General features: G+C 34.3%; 2 protein-coding genes across 2 annotated transcripts; both read left to right on the top strand.

Annotated features, from left to right (window-relative positions):
* The first annotated feature begins 2,238 nt into the window (after window positions 1-2,238).
* LOC137813369 (uncharacterized) lies at window positions 2,239-8,858 on the top strand. Its single transcript, XM_068615565.1, has 5 exons — window positions 2,239-2,482; window positions 2,653-5,091; window positions 5,284-7,008; window positions 7,720-7,960; window positions 8,047-8,858. The coding sequence occupies exons 2-5, from the start codon at window positions 2,737-2,739 to the stop codon at window positions 8,523-8,525; spliced, it is 4,800 nt and encodes a 1,599-aa protein (XP_068471666.1). The 5' UTR covers window positions 2,239-2,482; window positions 2,653-2,736; the 3' UTR covers window positions 8,526-8,858.
* A 2,579-nt stretch (window positions 8,859-11,437) lies between these two features.
* On the top strand, window positions 11,438-12,435 carry LOC137815378 (uncharacterized). The gene is made up of 2 exons (XM_068618520.1): window positions 11,438-11,830; window positions 11,938-12,435. The coding sequence occupies exons 1-2, from the start codon at window positions 11,438-11,440 to the stop codon at window positions 12,433-12,435; spliced, it is 891 nt and encodes a 296-aa protein (XP_068474621.1).
* Window positions 12,436-14,352: the final 1,917 nt, after the last annotated feature.

The raw sequence follows: 14,352 nt of genomic DNA on the forward strand, positions 1-14,352 counted from the left end.
CCATAAGATTTATAACAAAAATATGTTGTGCATAACTAAACTATTGTATAGTTTATCCTCCTTTTGTTATAGGCAAAAGTTGTGTGTGTAAATTATCACCACTACTATGGTGGATTCGATGGCAAAGGTGTTGGTTAAAAGCGTGCATGGGTAGAAGGTTGTGCTAATTGTGGTGGTGGTGGCGGCGGAGCTTGCTAAACTTTCATCAATTGTAACATGTTTTGGCACATATTCTCAACCAAATTGTTGTCATTTATTCCATTTTAAAACATAAATAATAACTTTTAGAAGGGGCTTTTATGTTAATATGGTAATGCAAATAGTAATCATGGGATGGAGAAAGAAAAAAGCTTAATAGAACTTAGGCAAATGCTCCCTGCACCATATAAATTACAACATACACCCAACCTATTATTGAAAATGACAAAAATAACCCTTCAAAATAACGAAAATAACCTTAAATAAAGAAGGGTGTAAATAAAAATTAGAATATTTTATCTGGAAATATTCCGGATTTAGAATTGATATGGTGCAGAAAGAAAGGCTTCTTCTTCTTGCACCCCCACGTTTTTCTTCCTGCACCCCCACAATTTTAAATATTCCAACATTAACCTTGACCTATAATTTCAAAAGGGGCTACCGGATATCAGGATCCGGTAATATATTATGGATTCGTGAATTCGGAATTGATTAAATTGTGTTTTCTGGACGAGGGGTGTTATGGAAGGTAAAAGATCATAAATTGTTGTTTTCCATAGTGCTGAATCCATAAGCCTAAATTGCATTACAGATTGGTAGATCCAATTTTTTTTTTTGTTATGGATTCCTGAATCCGGAATGCATCACTTGCATTATGGATTTATGAATCTAAACTTGTTTTTTTGTGTTATGGATTCCTGAATCTGGAATGGTCTTTTTGAATTATGGATTGTTAGATCCGAAATAATGTTTTTGACTTATGGATTCATGGATCCTAAATGCAATGATTTTGTTTCATTTTTTATTTATTTGTAAAAGCATGGACAATAGTGATGAATTTGAATAAGAATTATACGATGGAGTTGATTTGTGAGATGATGATGATAGTGAGAAGTCATTATCCATGTTCTTCATGTTTTTCATTTTCATTAACATGTCTTCTTCTAACAGATGTTGTGGGACGTAGATGATCACTTTGTGAATCTCCTCCACTAGTCTTTACCATTACTGTTCAATTACACCATTCAATTTAAACCAAATTACAAACTAATGAATAAGATGTTGAACCAATACAAACAAAAAAATTGCAAATATAAAATTCTATTGAAACCAAAAGAGAGAAAAAAAGCATTGTATCATTTCTACTAAACAAATATAAATAAACTATAGACCAAAAAAAAAAATTTAAAAGAAGAAAAAAAGAAGCTCATTACAAATCATATTTGAAGATAGAAAAAATCTTTTGATGAAGTTTTATATGTTGAAGAAAGGATGACCATAAAAACACAATTTTGGATCCACAAATTCAGAACCTTCCCGGATTCTATAATCTGGAATGGAAGAAAACACTTAAAAAACAAAAATCCATAAAAAAACGGATGTGCATATCCGAAAGCAAAGAAATTTACTTACCTTTGTCAAAAGCACCCTAAATCACCCACAAAATTTGTGAGATTTAAGGAGAAGGATTTGGAGGTGTCACACTACTGCTAGAACATGAAAGCGTGCTGCTGTTGGAACATGAAAGACACACGGCTGCGCAAGAGAGCATCCTTGCCTGCACCTCTTTAGGGTTTTTTTAGATTAAGGATATTTTTGAAATTTTAAAAACTAACAAGAGCGATTTAGTCTTTTCATAAGAGTGTAGGAGTGCAGGAAAAAAATGTGGGGGTGCAGGAAGAAACTGCCAGAAAGAAATTGCCTAGAACTTAAACAATGCAAACACTATATAAAGCCCAAAAGACAAAAAAAATCTGTGGCATATCGGAAGTTTTATGAAAAATTAAGGTCAAAACCTAAACCATATAGAGCAAAATGGTTAATTTCGCTTTCTATTTTTCCGTTTTGACTAAATTGTTTTCTCCAAAAACATTGAATCAGAACCCATTGATTTTGATCAGCACTTGCTTACTATACACTCGGATGCAGGTGATTGCCACAACAGTACCAAGTTAAAAAGATTTGGATCAGACGTGAGATAATGTTACACGTGTTGATTTGAAATGGTTTTGTATTTTTATTTTTCATTTTTCATTCGAAGTTGGAGGAATTTTCAATTTAAACCCTTTACCTCCCTAAAGAAACCCTAGTTTCTAGCGGTTAAAAAACAGAAGAAAATAATAAACAGAAAAATAAAAATCGAAATTATTGGGAATTTCAATTTCAGGGATTCTATTAGGGTTTCGAATCCATAAGTGACTCTCAAACCCTAATCTACCAATTCGCACAGGTGATATTCTATGTATGTGGGAAGAATCGATTGTTTGGTGGCATCCGGGGTCAGGTAAGTAAATTTTTTAATAATTGTATTTTTTCGGTGATAATAATTTTCATAATTTTTCTGGGTGTTTTTTGATACTATAACGCAATGCATGGGGGAGTTTGGTATATTGAATTTAGGTTTGTGTTGGTTGTGGGATTTATTGTGATACTTTTGTGGTTTTGGCGTTTCAGATCCAAGGAAAAGGGCTGGATATGTATGTTGACATGTGACAATTAGGGGAATTTTGGTGTGGGCGTTTGTTATGTTGATTTGCCATGGAAAGCAGAACAGAGAACTCCAATGGCAGTACAGTTCCCAAAAAATCAAAATCTCTGGATCTTAAAAGTCTATATAAATCAAAGTTGTCACTAAAAACTTCAAAGAACATAAAGAGGATTAACAGTAGTAGTGGGGATGGTGACGAGAAGAGGAATAGAAAGAAGGCTAAAAAAGAAGTATCTTTAAGTAGCTTAGAAAATGGTGATGGTAGCAGTGAGTTGATGTTAGGGGTCAGTCAGAGATTGAATAGTAGTATGTCAAATAAAGTTTCATTTGGAGTTGGTGGTGATGATTTTCACATTCCCAAGAGGAAGAGGAGTTTTATGCGGAAGAAAAAATCAGAGCCTGGTCAAGCATCAAGTTTGGTGGAGCAGCCTAGTTGTAAAAGTGGCCATGTCCATCCTGTGCCAAAGTTAGGTAGTGATGATTTGGGCAGTGGGGTTGAATCTTTCAAGACTAAGCATAAAAAAGAATTTGATGAATTTAATAAGGAAAATAGGAATAGTGATTCAAATTCAGTTCAGCATTTTAAGGAGAATGGGGATTGTGCATCTCATTCTGTTGTAAATAGTGGTGGTGGTGATTCTTCCTTAACAAAGTCACAAAGGAAGAATAGGAAGCGAAAGACTTCAACTTTAGATATAACTAAGGTTTCCAAGGAGGTTGAACCCTTGGTCTCAAGTTGTAAAATATCTGAAGATTTGCAAGAAGATGAAGAGGAAAATCTTGAGGAGAATGCAGCTAGGATGCTATCTTCAAGGTTTGATCCAAGCTGTACTGGATATTCGATCAAAGGATCAAATGGTTTGTCATTTTTTCAATCTTCTGATCAAAATATTGTTAACCGTGATTTGAAGTTTCAATCAGGTTCAGAATCTGCATCAGCTGATAGTGATGGCAGAGTTTTGAGGCCTAGGAAACAATATAAAAGCAAAGGTAATTCCAGGAAGGGGCGCCATTTTTATGAAATTCTTTTAGGTGACGTTGATGTATACTGGGTACTGAACCGGAGAATTAAAATTTTTTGGCCTTTAGACCAGAGATGGTATTATGGCCTTGTGGATGACTATGATGAAGGAAGCAAGCTTTACCATATCAAATATGACGATCGGGATGTAGAATGGGTTAATCTCCATACCGAGAGATTCAAACTCTTGTTACTTCGAAGTGAAGTTCCAGGAAATGCAAAAGGTGAAAGAGCTTTTGCAAAACGTAGAAATTCTGATCATCAGAAGGGTAGCAAATCCCGAAAAGAAAGGCAAAGAACAGAAGACAATACTGAGGATGATCACCCTGGTGGGAGCAGTTTGGACTCAGAACCTATAATTTCATGGTTGGCTCGATCTTCTCATCGGTTTAAATCTTCTTTTCAAGGCATTAAGAAGCAGAAAACTTCTGTTACACTTCCAAGTACAATGTCATCATTCTTATATGATGAACCTGTCACAACAAAGGGACATTTATCTAAGAGTTCTACGAAGGGTGTTAAAAGTAATTTATCTAGTGATTATGTATCACAGGATAAATTAAGTGATGATTTTAGGATGAAGTCGGCATTGCAAAGTGCCACTTGCAATAAAGATGCAAAACAGCCTATTGTCTATTTCAGAAGACGGATACGAAAGCCTGCTCTAATATCCCTTCATATCTATGAAGAAAAGCATGCTATTAGAAGTGCATCTGGTTCTGTTTCCCTTGACCTTATGTTTGGGGTTGAGAATATGAAGAAATCAAGTGATGACAGAGATGAAGTTGAGGGCCCATTGTGCTTCACTTACAAGGCAGGAGTATCAAAAGTTTTTTGGGACATGGAATCATTATTGTTCAGATTTGGCTTTAATTTTCCAAAGTGTTTCATGTTGAATGATTCTTTTCAATCTGAAAATTTGTGGCTGCTTTATCCCCTTTTTTTGCTAAGGTATGGTACAGTTATGACCAAGTGGCCCAGAGTTTGTTTGGAGATGCTTTTTGTTGATAATATGGTTGGGTTGAGATTTCTATTATTTGAAGGCTGCTTGAACATGGCTGTAGCCTTTGTCTTTTTTGTCCTTAGGGTCTTTCATCAACCTGCCTGCCGAGAGAAGTATGTTGACTTGCAATTTCCATGTACGTCTATTGGATTCAAGTTTTCTGGTCTTCATGTGATTAAAAAGCCACTTGTTTTTGAGTTCTATAATTTCTCTGGAGTGAAGAATTCTAAGTGGAAGGACTTAGATTCTAAGCTTAAGAGGCATTGCCTTCTGAGTAAGAAGCTCCATCTTTCCGAATGCACATATGATAACATCCAGGCACTTCAAAATGAATCAAATGGGTTCTCCATAACTTCTATCAGTGGGTCCTCCTCAGTCAAGGTACTTGTTCCCCTTTTTCCTATATATCTTGATGGGTAACTTCATCTTTAACCCTCATTTGAAGATTTATTTGCCATGTTTAATGTTTGTTACTGAAATTCAACATTGTATGTCGACCTTCCAAAAGTCACTGCAAGTTAGCTTATCTTGGGTTTTGTTGTGAATCAAATCATGTAATTTCTTTATGAACAGGTCATGCGGAGGGGTAGGCCAGGGATTAACATCATGGATATTTCCAAAGTGTCTACTCAAGCTGATATTCACCAGGATTCTGATGTTGGTGAGAGGAAACTTCCTCCATTTACTCTTTCTTTTGCTTCAGCACCTACATTTTTCCTTTGTTTCCATCTCAAGTTGCTGATGGGGCAGTCTGCAACTCCTATTAGCTTTTGTGATCACGCACCAGTATTTGATCAGGGAGACTCTAGTTTGGTGACCAATGGATGTACTAGCACCGATGGTTGCTCAAACAGGAATTCTGACATTATCCATAGGAAAGATATTGAGATTTTGTCAAATGGTGCTGCAGGTGATGGTGGGTCTTGTGATGACTCAGATCATCCCTCTACCTTCAGTTATCAAATTCTCTCTCAAAAGTACCTGAACATTGGTCCTAACGGTTCTGGTACTTCCATTTCCCATTGTTCTGAGAGGCTTGATACGACTCACTTACCTGAATGGCAATCACACCATTTGGAGCAAGAGTTAGGCTCTTTACCTTTGAGTTCTGTAATTCGTCAAGATAAGGATGATGATGGTTCTCATTCTTTTATTGGTGATCTCAGTATCCAAATTCCTGCAGTTGATCAATTTGAAAAACCTGGTGGTGATGGTGATTTACACGGTGCTGAACACTCTCCTGATTTCTCTTGGAATGGAGGTGTCATGCCAAGCTCCAATCCAACTGCTCGTAGAAATTCTTGGTATCGCAACCAGAATAGTTCCTCATCATTGGGATTTCAGTCTCATGTGTGGTCTGATGGCAAGGCTGATTCTCTTTCTAATGATTTTAGCAGTGGACCTAAAAAACCACGCACACAAGTATCATACTCAGTGCCTTCTGCAGGGTATGAATTCAGTTCAAGGCAGAGAAACCATCAACAGAAAGGTCTTCCTCACAAACGAATTAGAAAGGCCAGTGAGAAGAAGTCATCAGATGTTGCCAGGGTCCCTGAAAAAAATTTTGAATGCTTATCTTGTGGTGCAAATGTCTTGATTACACTTTGTGATAAGGGCTGGAGAGAATCTGGGGCCAATATTGTACTAGAGCTGTTTGACCACAATGAGTGGAGACTTTCTGTGAAACTTCTAGGAATTACTCGGTATTCATACAAAGCACACCAGTTTCTGCAGCCTGGATCAACAAATCGGTATACACATGCAATGATGTGGAAAGGAGGGAAGGATTGGATCTTGGAATTTCTTGATAGGAGTCAGTGGGCTCTTTTCAAGGAGATGCATGAGGAATGCTACAACCGTAACATCCGTGCTGCTTCAGTTAAAAACATACCTATTCCTGGTGTTCGATTAATAGAAGAAAATGATGATAATGGATGTGAGGCAACTTTTGTTCGGAGCTTTATGTATTTCCAACAGGTTGAAATAGATGTTGAGATGGCTCTGAATCCATCCCGTGTTCTGTATGACATGGATAGTGAAGATGAGCAATGGATGTCAATTGCTCAAAATTCTGTAAAAGACAACAGTGACTTGAGTTGGATTTCAGAGGAGATGTTTGAGAAGATAATGGACACGTTTGAAAAGGCGGCATATGCTAAGAAGCGTGATCAGTTTACTTCTAATGAGATAGAGGAACTCACGGTTGATGTTGGGCCTTTGTGTATTGTCAAAATCATATATGATCATTGGCAGGAGAGAAGGCAGAAGAATGGAATGGCTTTAATACGGCACTTTCAGGTAATGTTCAAATTGCGTTTCTTGTTTATGTTGTAACTATTTTGATTTTGGGAATATGTCTCTGCCTCCATATATTTGATGAATTTATATGAAAGACATACTGGTTTTGCTGATATAGTCGGAGAGGAGTAATATATACTGTAATGGATTGATCTATTGTGTTGTTCCACACTTCAAATTTTATGGCTATCTATTTTGGAGGCCTTTCTAATCTCTAAGGGCAAACTTTCCAAGCCTCTGAATAGTGATGCATGTTGTTTGTTGTTCCACTTAATATTTTCTATATTTTTAAATTGCATTTATCACTTCCAGGTTAAAACCCTGCTACTACTTATTTGGATTTTTTACCTACCGGTTGATATTTGTTTATCTAATTCGCAAATGTTGCCCAAGTATTTTGATTCTGACGATTACTAACTTAACAGAATAAATTTAAACATGATTTATGCTGTATTAATGCTGCCACTAAAACATGTTAGAGAGAATGAATTTTTACAACATTTCTTGGATACAACCTCAGAATTTATTTCAATTGCTACGGTAGAATAAGGGAGGGGGCACAATTTTATGTTTGGTTTGTTAAAAGCATATGATTTTGTCCGTTTTACTTTGGCATTTTTCAACATGGTCTGTTTTCCTCTATACCTAATATGTATGCTTTATTATTAATATGCCTGAAATTTCATCTCTGAATTTTTATGTACTTTTCAGCCCCCTCTATGGGAAAGGTATAAAAAACAAGTGAGAGAGTGGGAAGTAGCCATGACTAAGAACAATGCCCCTTCCAATGCATGCGTGGACAAGGTTACAACTTTGGAGAAGCCGGCCATGTTTGCTTTCTGTTTGAAGCCTAGGGGTCTGGAATCACTGAACAAGGGATTGAAGCATCGATCCCAAAAGAAGATTTCAGTATCTGGGCATGCAAACAGTAATCTAGATCAGGATGGCTTCCGTGAGTATTTGATTTACATGCTTGGTTCTGCATTTTTGTAACAAAATATTAACATTCAGCTTAACATCTAATTGTTGTGATCTCAGGAAGAAGACAGAACGCCTTACCTCTTGTCGATGAAAAGTTCCTATACCAAGGCCATCACTACGATTCTTTTGATGAATCACCATTGGCTCTGACCTCACAAAGGATGTTCGTACCACGTGATGCTGGCAGCTTGAAATACCATCCTACCAGTAAAGGATCGGGTTACAGAAATCATGTCCCAAAATTTCACCAGTCCAGATATGATGTGCCTCATAACAGGCATCACATGCTTGCTGGCCCTAAGAGACAAGGGATTGAACAGTTGGATGCTTCAGTCCTTGAGGAGTTAAGGCTACGAGATGCCGTGGCTGAGGCTCATATTAAACGGCACGTGGCTAAGTTGAAGAGAGATAGGGCTAAAAGATTGCTATATAAAGCAGATGTAGCAATTCACAAGGCCATGACAGCTCTAATGATTGCAGAAGCAATGAATGCTTCTTTGGACTCTCTTGGTGAAATGAAAGCTTCTGAGTACTAATCTGGCAAATCACATGGCCTTTGGTTTTACTTGGTCAAGAGTTGTGGTCTTTTCATTATTTCGGTGTTCAATAGAGAACTTGAATTCACAAGAATTGGGTCCAGTGAGGGGGAGATTCTGTTGTATGCTGCAACTCCCTCTCTGTCTACTGGAAACATTTTCCAGCTTGGGATGTGCTCAGTTCAGAGTAACTATAGCACTGATCTGCATGGTGAATAGGTCTGAATTTTTGACTGCCTATATTTGTACAGATTCCCTGCCCCTTCTCAGTTTCAAACATTCAATATAAAAATAGAAATCGGCCAATAATACAACACCACTTTGAATTGCAAATAGTCCTGCTTCTTTCATAGTTTTTAGGTAAAAAAGTAGTGGAGTAGTACATGCCCCTTACTTGATCCTTCCATTCAGTTTTTACCACTACCACTGCTCACATGCTGTTCTTGGAACACGGAACAGTGAAAAGAAAATGAAAGTAGCCAGGAGTTTAAAAGTTAAATTGAAGATAAAATGGAGGAAAAAAAAATTCATGGTTAAGATGAAGGGTATATAATAAAGTAAAAACTAAAAAGGAAAGGAAAAATGAGTTGTGGAAAAGAAATTAAGAGTAAATTACATTAACAAATCATGAATCTTTTAATAGAGATTTAGTTTTTGGGTGTTTCTTCTTGTACCCTGTCAAAGTTCTTCATGCACTCCATCACATAGGTAAAATGACTAAAATGCTTCATTTAATTCGGTGTCATTCTGGAAAGTTTTTTCCATAATATATTTCAGAAAAGTGATTTAAAAAAATATATTCCAGAATGTAATATACACATTTTGAAAATCTTATTCTGAAAACTTTTGTTGGAAAATACTTTCTGGAAATTTCAGAAAAGATTTTCCATAATACACTTATAATTCTGGAAAGGGGTGTTTGGGAAGATTTTGGAAAACTTAATCCATAAGTCATTTACAAAAGGGGGTAAAATTGTCTTTTTGAATACTGATGGTACATGAAGAACTTTGATGAGTGCAGGAAGAAATATCCTTAGTTTTTTTCTTTTTTCCAAAAGTCATGATTAGCAAACAATTTATTATACATTTGTTTTAGACAAAGGAATAATTTTCAATAGCAAGAAACAAAAAGTCCCTTAAATTTCGTTTTAAGCATCATTTTTTTTATTTTCTTTCCATTTTTCTTCGAATAAAAAGTAAAATACATCAAAATTAATGTTCTTTGACAAATATAATTAACAATATTAACATTAAGAAAATGATTTTGATACTCTAAAATGGATTTTTAATGGTTATTTTTGTTTTGTTTTTAGCTCCATCCTTTTTATTGGTATTTCTATAATACTTAAATTTGCTAAACTTTTAGTTGTGATAAATGGTAAATCAACTAGCTTCTTTTCTTACTTAGAGAGGTGGGGTAAGAATATCTTTTATCTCCTATGCTACTATGTTTGGTTGAGGTGGGGTTGAGTAGAAACAATACTTAACTATGAGAACTTCATTAAAATGAAATGAGTGTATAAATGTGATCGAAGGAAATGAGCGATAATATATCATTTCTAGAATCAATGACAAAAAAATAGGTTCTTAATAAAAAAAGTCATTCTTTCTTTTATATTTTGTATTTTTTTACCCTATAATTCTTAGGTTTTATTTATTGTAAAATAGATGCAAATAGTATATGTTGAATAAGTATTAGTTATCATTCTATTAAGTCAAAATGAAGACCACTTTGGAGGTCTAAATAAGAAGGTAAGAAAATGTATTTCAAGTTTAATTGAAGCTAGTTGAACCTCAATTCTTTTGGAAGGACAAACAATAAAAGAATGATCTTCAAGGATCAAGAAAGCATGTGCATGACAAGGAAGACAACTATCATTTTCTGCTAAAGAATTGATTACAAAGGTGATTTGAATTTTTAAAATTCATAATTTTCTTCCATTTTCTCTTTGTGATTTTCAAGCACGTGATTGAACTATTAGAATTTATATTTCATTTTAGAAGCATTTCAATGTAATTAAGGATTAGCATTTTCACATGACACACCTATATATAGCCATCTCATGCCTTTGCACTAAACTGTTGTCTTTTATGAAAATTTAAGAGTTTTAAGACATTTGTGGGAGTGTTCTTAACTTTGGCGTCTTGAACTTAGTCAATGAAGTTAAAAACACTATATTATCTCTCAATGAAAATTTTGATGTTAACAAATATGAACAAATAATTGAATTAATCTTTATATGAACATTCTAATGTGTATTATGTTTGGCTCAGTTACAATTATATGCATCAAAGTTTCTGAGTGTCCGTATTATATGCTGCAATATATTAGTTAGTTTAATAATGAACATTGACTATCATGTAATTAAAGTTGTATCAAATTCAAATTTATGTTTAAAATCAACATATATTTAGTGAGATGCAAGTTACTCAAATTAAAAAATAAACACAAAAAAATCAATGTTTGATGCATTAATATTCAAATAAGAAAATAAATTATTCCAATGACGTTCAAAAAATATTTTTAAGGAATCAAATAATCTTGAAATTGTTGGTTATTAATTCTGATTTTATTATTATTAATTCTAATTTTATTACCCTTAAACTATTATACCGTTATTATTGCATTAATGGTCAGTTTATAAGGTGGTTAGTATTCATATTTTATAGCTTCCAGTAATTGTAATTTTATTATATATATTATTGAAGTAAATCAAATGAATAAGATCAGCTCAACAGGTTTGCAATTTTGTGCAATTACGTTCATTCAGTTGCTACAACCTTTTGTCTCCTGTTATTTCCTTCAATTAGTTCCCACAACTGGTATCAAGAGCCAGTCTGTTATCATGAATTCTACCCAACTATCAGTCACGATCCTGGATGGAAAAAATTACAATCGGTGATGTGTGCAAATGAGAGTTTTGTTTGGTTATCATGAGTTATGGGATGTCGTTGAGAGTGGAGTGTCTGCATTAGCTGCTAATGCAACTGAGGCGCAACGAGTAGCGCATAGTGATCAGAAGGAGAAGGACAATAAGACTTTGTATCTCATCCATCAAGGGATGAATGACGAGACATTTGAACAGATAGAAGGAGAAACAACTGCAAGTGAGGCTTGGACCATTTTGTTAACCAATTATAAAGGTGATGACAAGATCAAGAGGGTGCGTCTTCAAACCCTAAGACGCCAATATGGACTGCTGCAGATGGAAACCACAGAGACTATTGATGTCTATATAAACAAAGTTATTGCCTTGACAAATCAGATGAAGAGCAATGGTGAAACACATTCGGAGCAGGCTAAGGTGGAAAAGATTTTGAGATCTTTAACTCCTAGATTTGAACATGTTGCGGCAATTGAAGAGGCCAATGACATTTCAAAAATGACAATACCCTACGAGCGCATGAGCAGCAGCGAATGAATGACAATAATATTGAAAAACCAATTGAACAAGCTTTACAAGCACAAGCCTCAATTGGTAGCTCTTATCATAAACACGGTAGTTCACGAGGCAGAGGACAGGGACATGGTGGTAGTTATTCCAGCAAAGGTCGTGGTGGCCAGAATCATGGAGGCGCTGAGCAAAACAACACTGGTTCCAATCACATTCCAAGTTCAAATAACTCTTGGCGCAGAGAACGTGGTCGTGAAGGACGAGGAGACATTTATAATAAATCAAATGTGGAGTGTTATAACTGCCATAAATGCGACCATTATGCAAATGAGTGCAGATCAAAAGGGGATAATCATGCTGTCAATTGTGCTCAAGAAGACAGTAATCACGTACAAGATGAAGAGGATCATACAATACTAATGACAGCCACATCCAAACAATCAGACTTGGTATTTGGATACAGGTTGCACGAATCATATGTGTGGTCAGAAGGAGCTGTTTGCGGATTTGGATGACTCATTTCGCACAAAAGTGAAATTCGGTGATGGCAGGTTCGTTCCGGTGACTGGAAAAAGGCGAATTCTTATCACATTGAAGAATGCTGATCACAGGTACATCTATGATGTTTTCTATGTACCTGATATGAAAAGTAATCAGTTGAGTATGGGACAGTTGGCCGAAAAGGGTTACGTGATGCACATAGTTGAAAATAAATTCTCAATTTTTGATAAAAAAGGTAATTTGATTCTTAAAACCTTTTTATAAAAAAACTGCATGTTTCCAGTAGATATTCATATGGGTGATTTCAAGTGTTTGAATGCAATAGTGAATAATGAATCGTGGTTATGACATTTACGCTTTGGGCACTTAAATTTTCAGAGTTTGGAAAATCTCTCCAAACGAAATTTAGTGAATGGTTTACCCATATTCATCACCCTAATCAATTGTGTGAGACTTGTATTTTTGGAAAGAATCACAGGATACCATTTGTTAAGGAGCCTTGGCATGCGAAATTTCCTTTGGAGCTTGTTCATACAGATGTTTGTGGCCCGATGAACATATCATTAATTGGAGGTAATAAGTATTTTTTAACCTTTATTGATGATTTTTCAAGGAAAACCTGGATTTTTATAAAGTTAAGAGATATGTTGGGCATGAAGATTCTTCCAAATCAGAATTAAGGGAGGATGTTGATTATTAATTCTGATTTTATTATTATTAATTCTGATTTTATTACCCGTTATTATTGCATTAATGGTCAATTTATAGGACGATTAATATTCTTATTTTATAGCTTCCAATAATTGTAATTTTATTATATATATTATTGAAGTAAATCAAATGAATAAGATCAGTTCAACAGTTTTACAATTTTGTGTTGTTGTGCAATTACATTCACTCAGTTGCTATACAACCTTTTGTCTCCTGTTATTTTCTTCAATTAGTTCTTACAGAAATCAATCAAGAAACATGCAAACGAACGCAATCAAAGATATTTTTTTTGTCAAATATACTTGTATTGCATTTATATTTACAACTTGAAGACTGAAGGAGAAAATACAACCTTCATTATATAAACTTTGTTTGCTTAGCAACATATATTATATATTTGAGAAAAGTTTCAAATCAAATGATCACGTTATCAAACAGATAAATATTTTATCTTTGAAGATTACACAACAATGATCATATCTTAAAAGACCAATATAAAAACACAAGTTGCTAGATGTTCATCATCAAGAAATACACTACAACTACAAAATTTACAATTTTTTGTTTATAAGCTTTGTGTGTAATCAATCAAGCTTTAGTGAAAATATGGTAAAACTCTTATATTTTTCATTTTGGGAGGTTACCCATATGTGAGAGGCATTTGTCATATCCTCTCCTTGAGACTAAACCTTTCTTCAACCAATTTTTTTTTAGTTAGGAGTAGTAATAAATAATACTTGTGTTCTCAATCTCATGGAGAGATTGATAAATGATAACTAGAAGTGATTGATATACTCTTTTGTAGTAATGAATCTATAGAGATTGTTCAACAAAATAATATATCTATATTGAGTTGCAATTATACTACTTAATAATTTTTTTAAGATATACTTATTATATATATATATATTTAAATAATTGATATATTATATGCTTTATAGAAATTTTTATTATGTTTTTTTTAAAAAAATTATTTGAAGTAAAAATAGATTTAGTTTTGTGTAAAGTTAGTATATAATTTAGTGTAAAATCAGTAAAAAAAATTGTGTAAGTAAATTATTGAAAGTGTTTTTACACTATTATAAGTTAGATACTTAAATTATAAAAGAAGAAAAAAAAACCCACCATTAACCATTAATAGATATTTAGATTCGTTCATGCATTTACTCTATAAAGTCTTATAAGGCAGAATTATGTTTAATTTGAATATAAAAGTTCAA

Source organism: Phaseolus vulgaris, chromosome 1 (assembly GCF_000499845.2).
Source record: "Phaseolus vulgaris cultivar G19833 chromosome 1, P. vulgaris v2.0, whole genome shotgun sequence".
Lineage (NCBI taxonomy): Eukaryota > Viridiplantae > Streptophyta > Magnoliopsida > Fabales > Fabaceae > Phaseolus > Phaseolus vulgaris.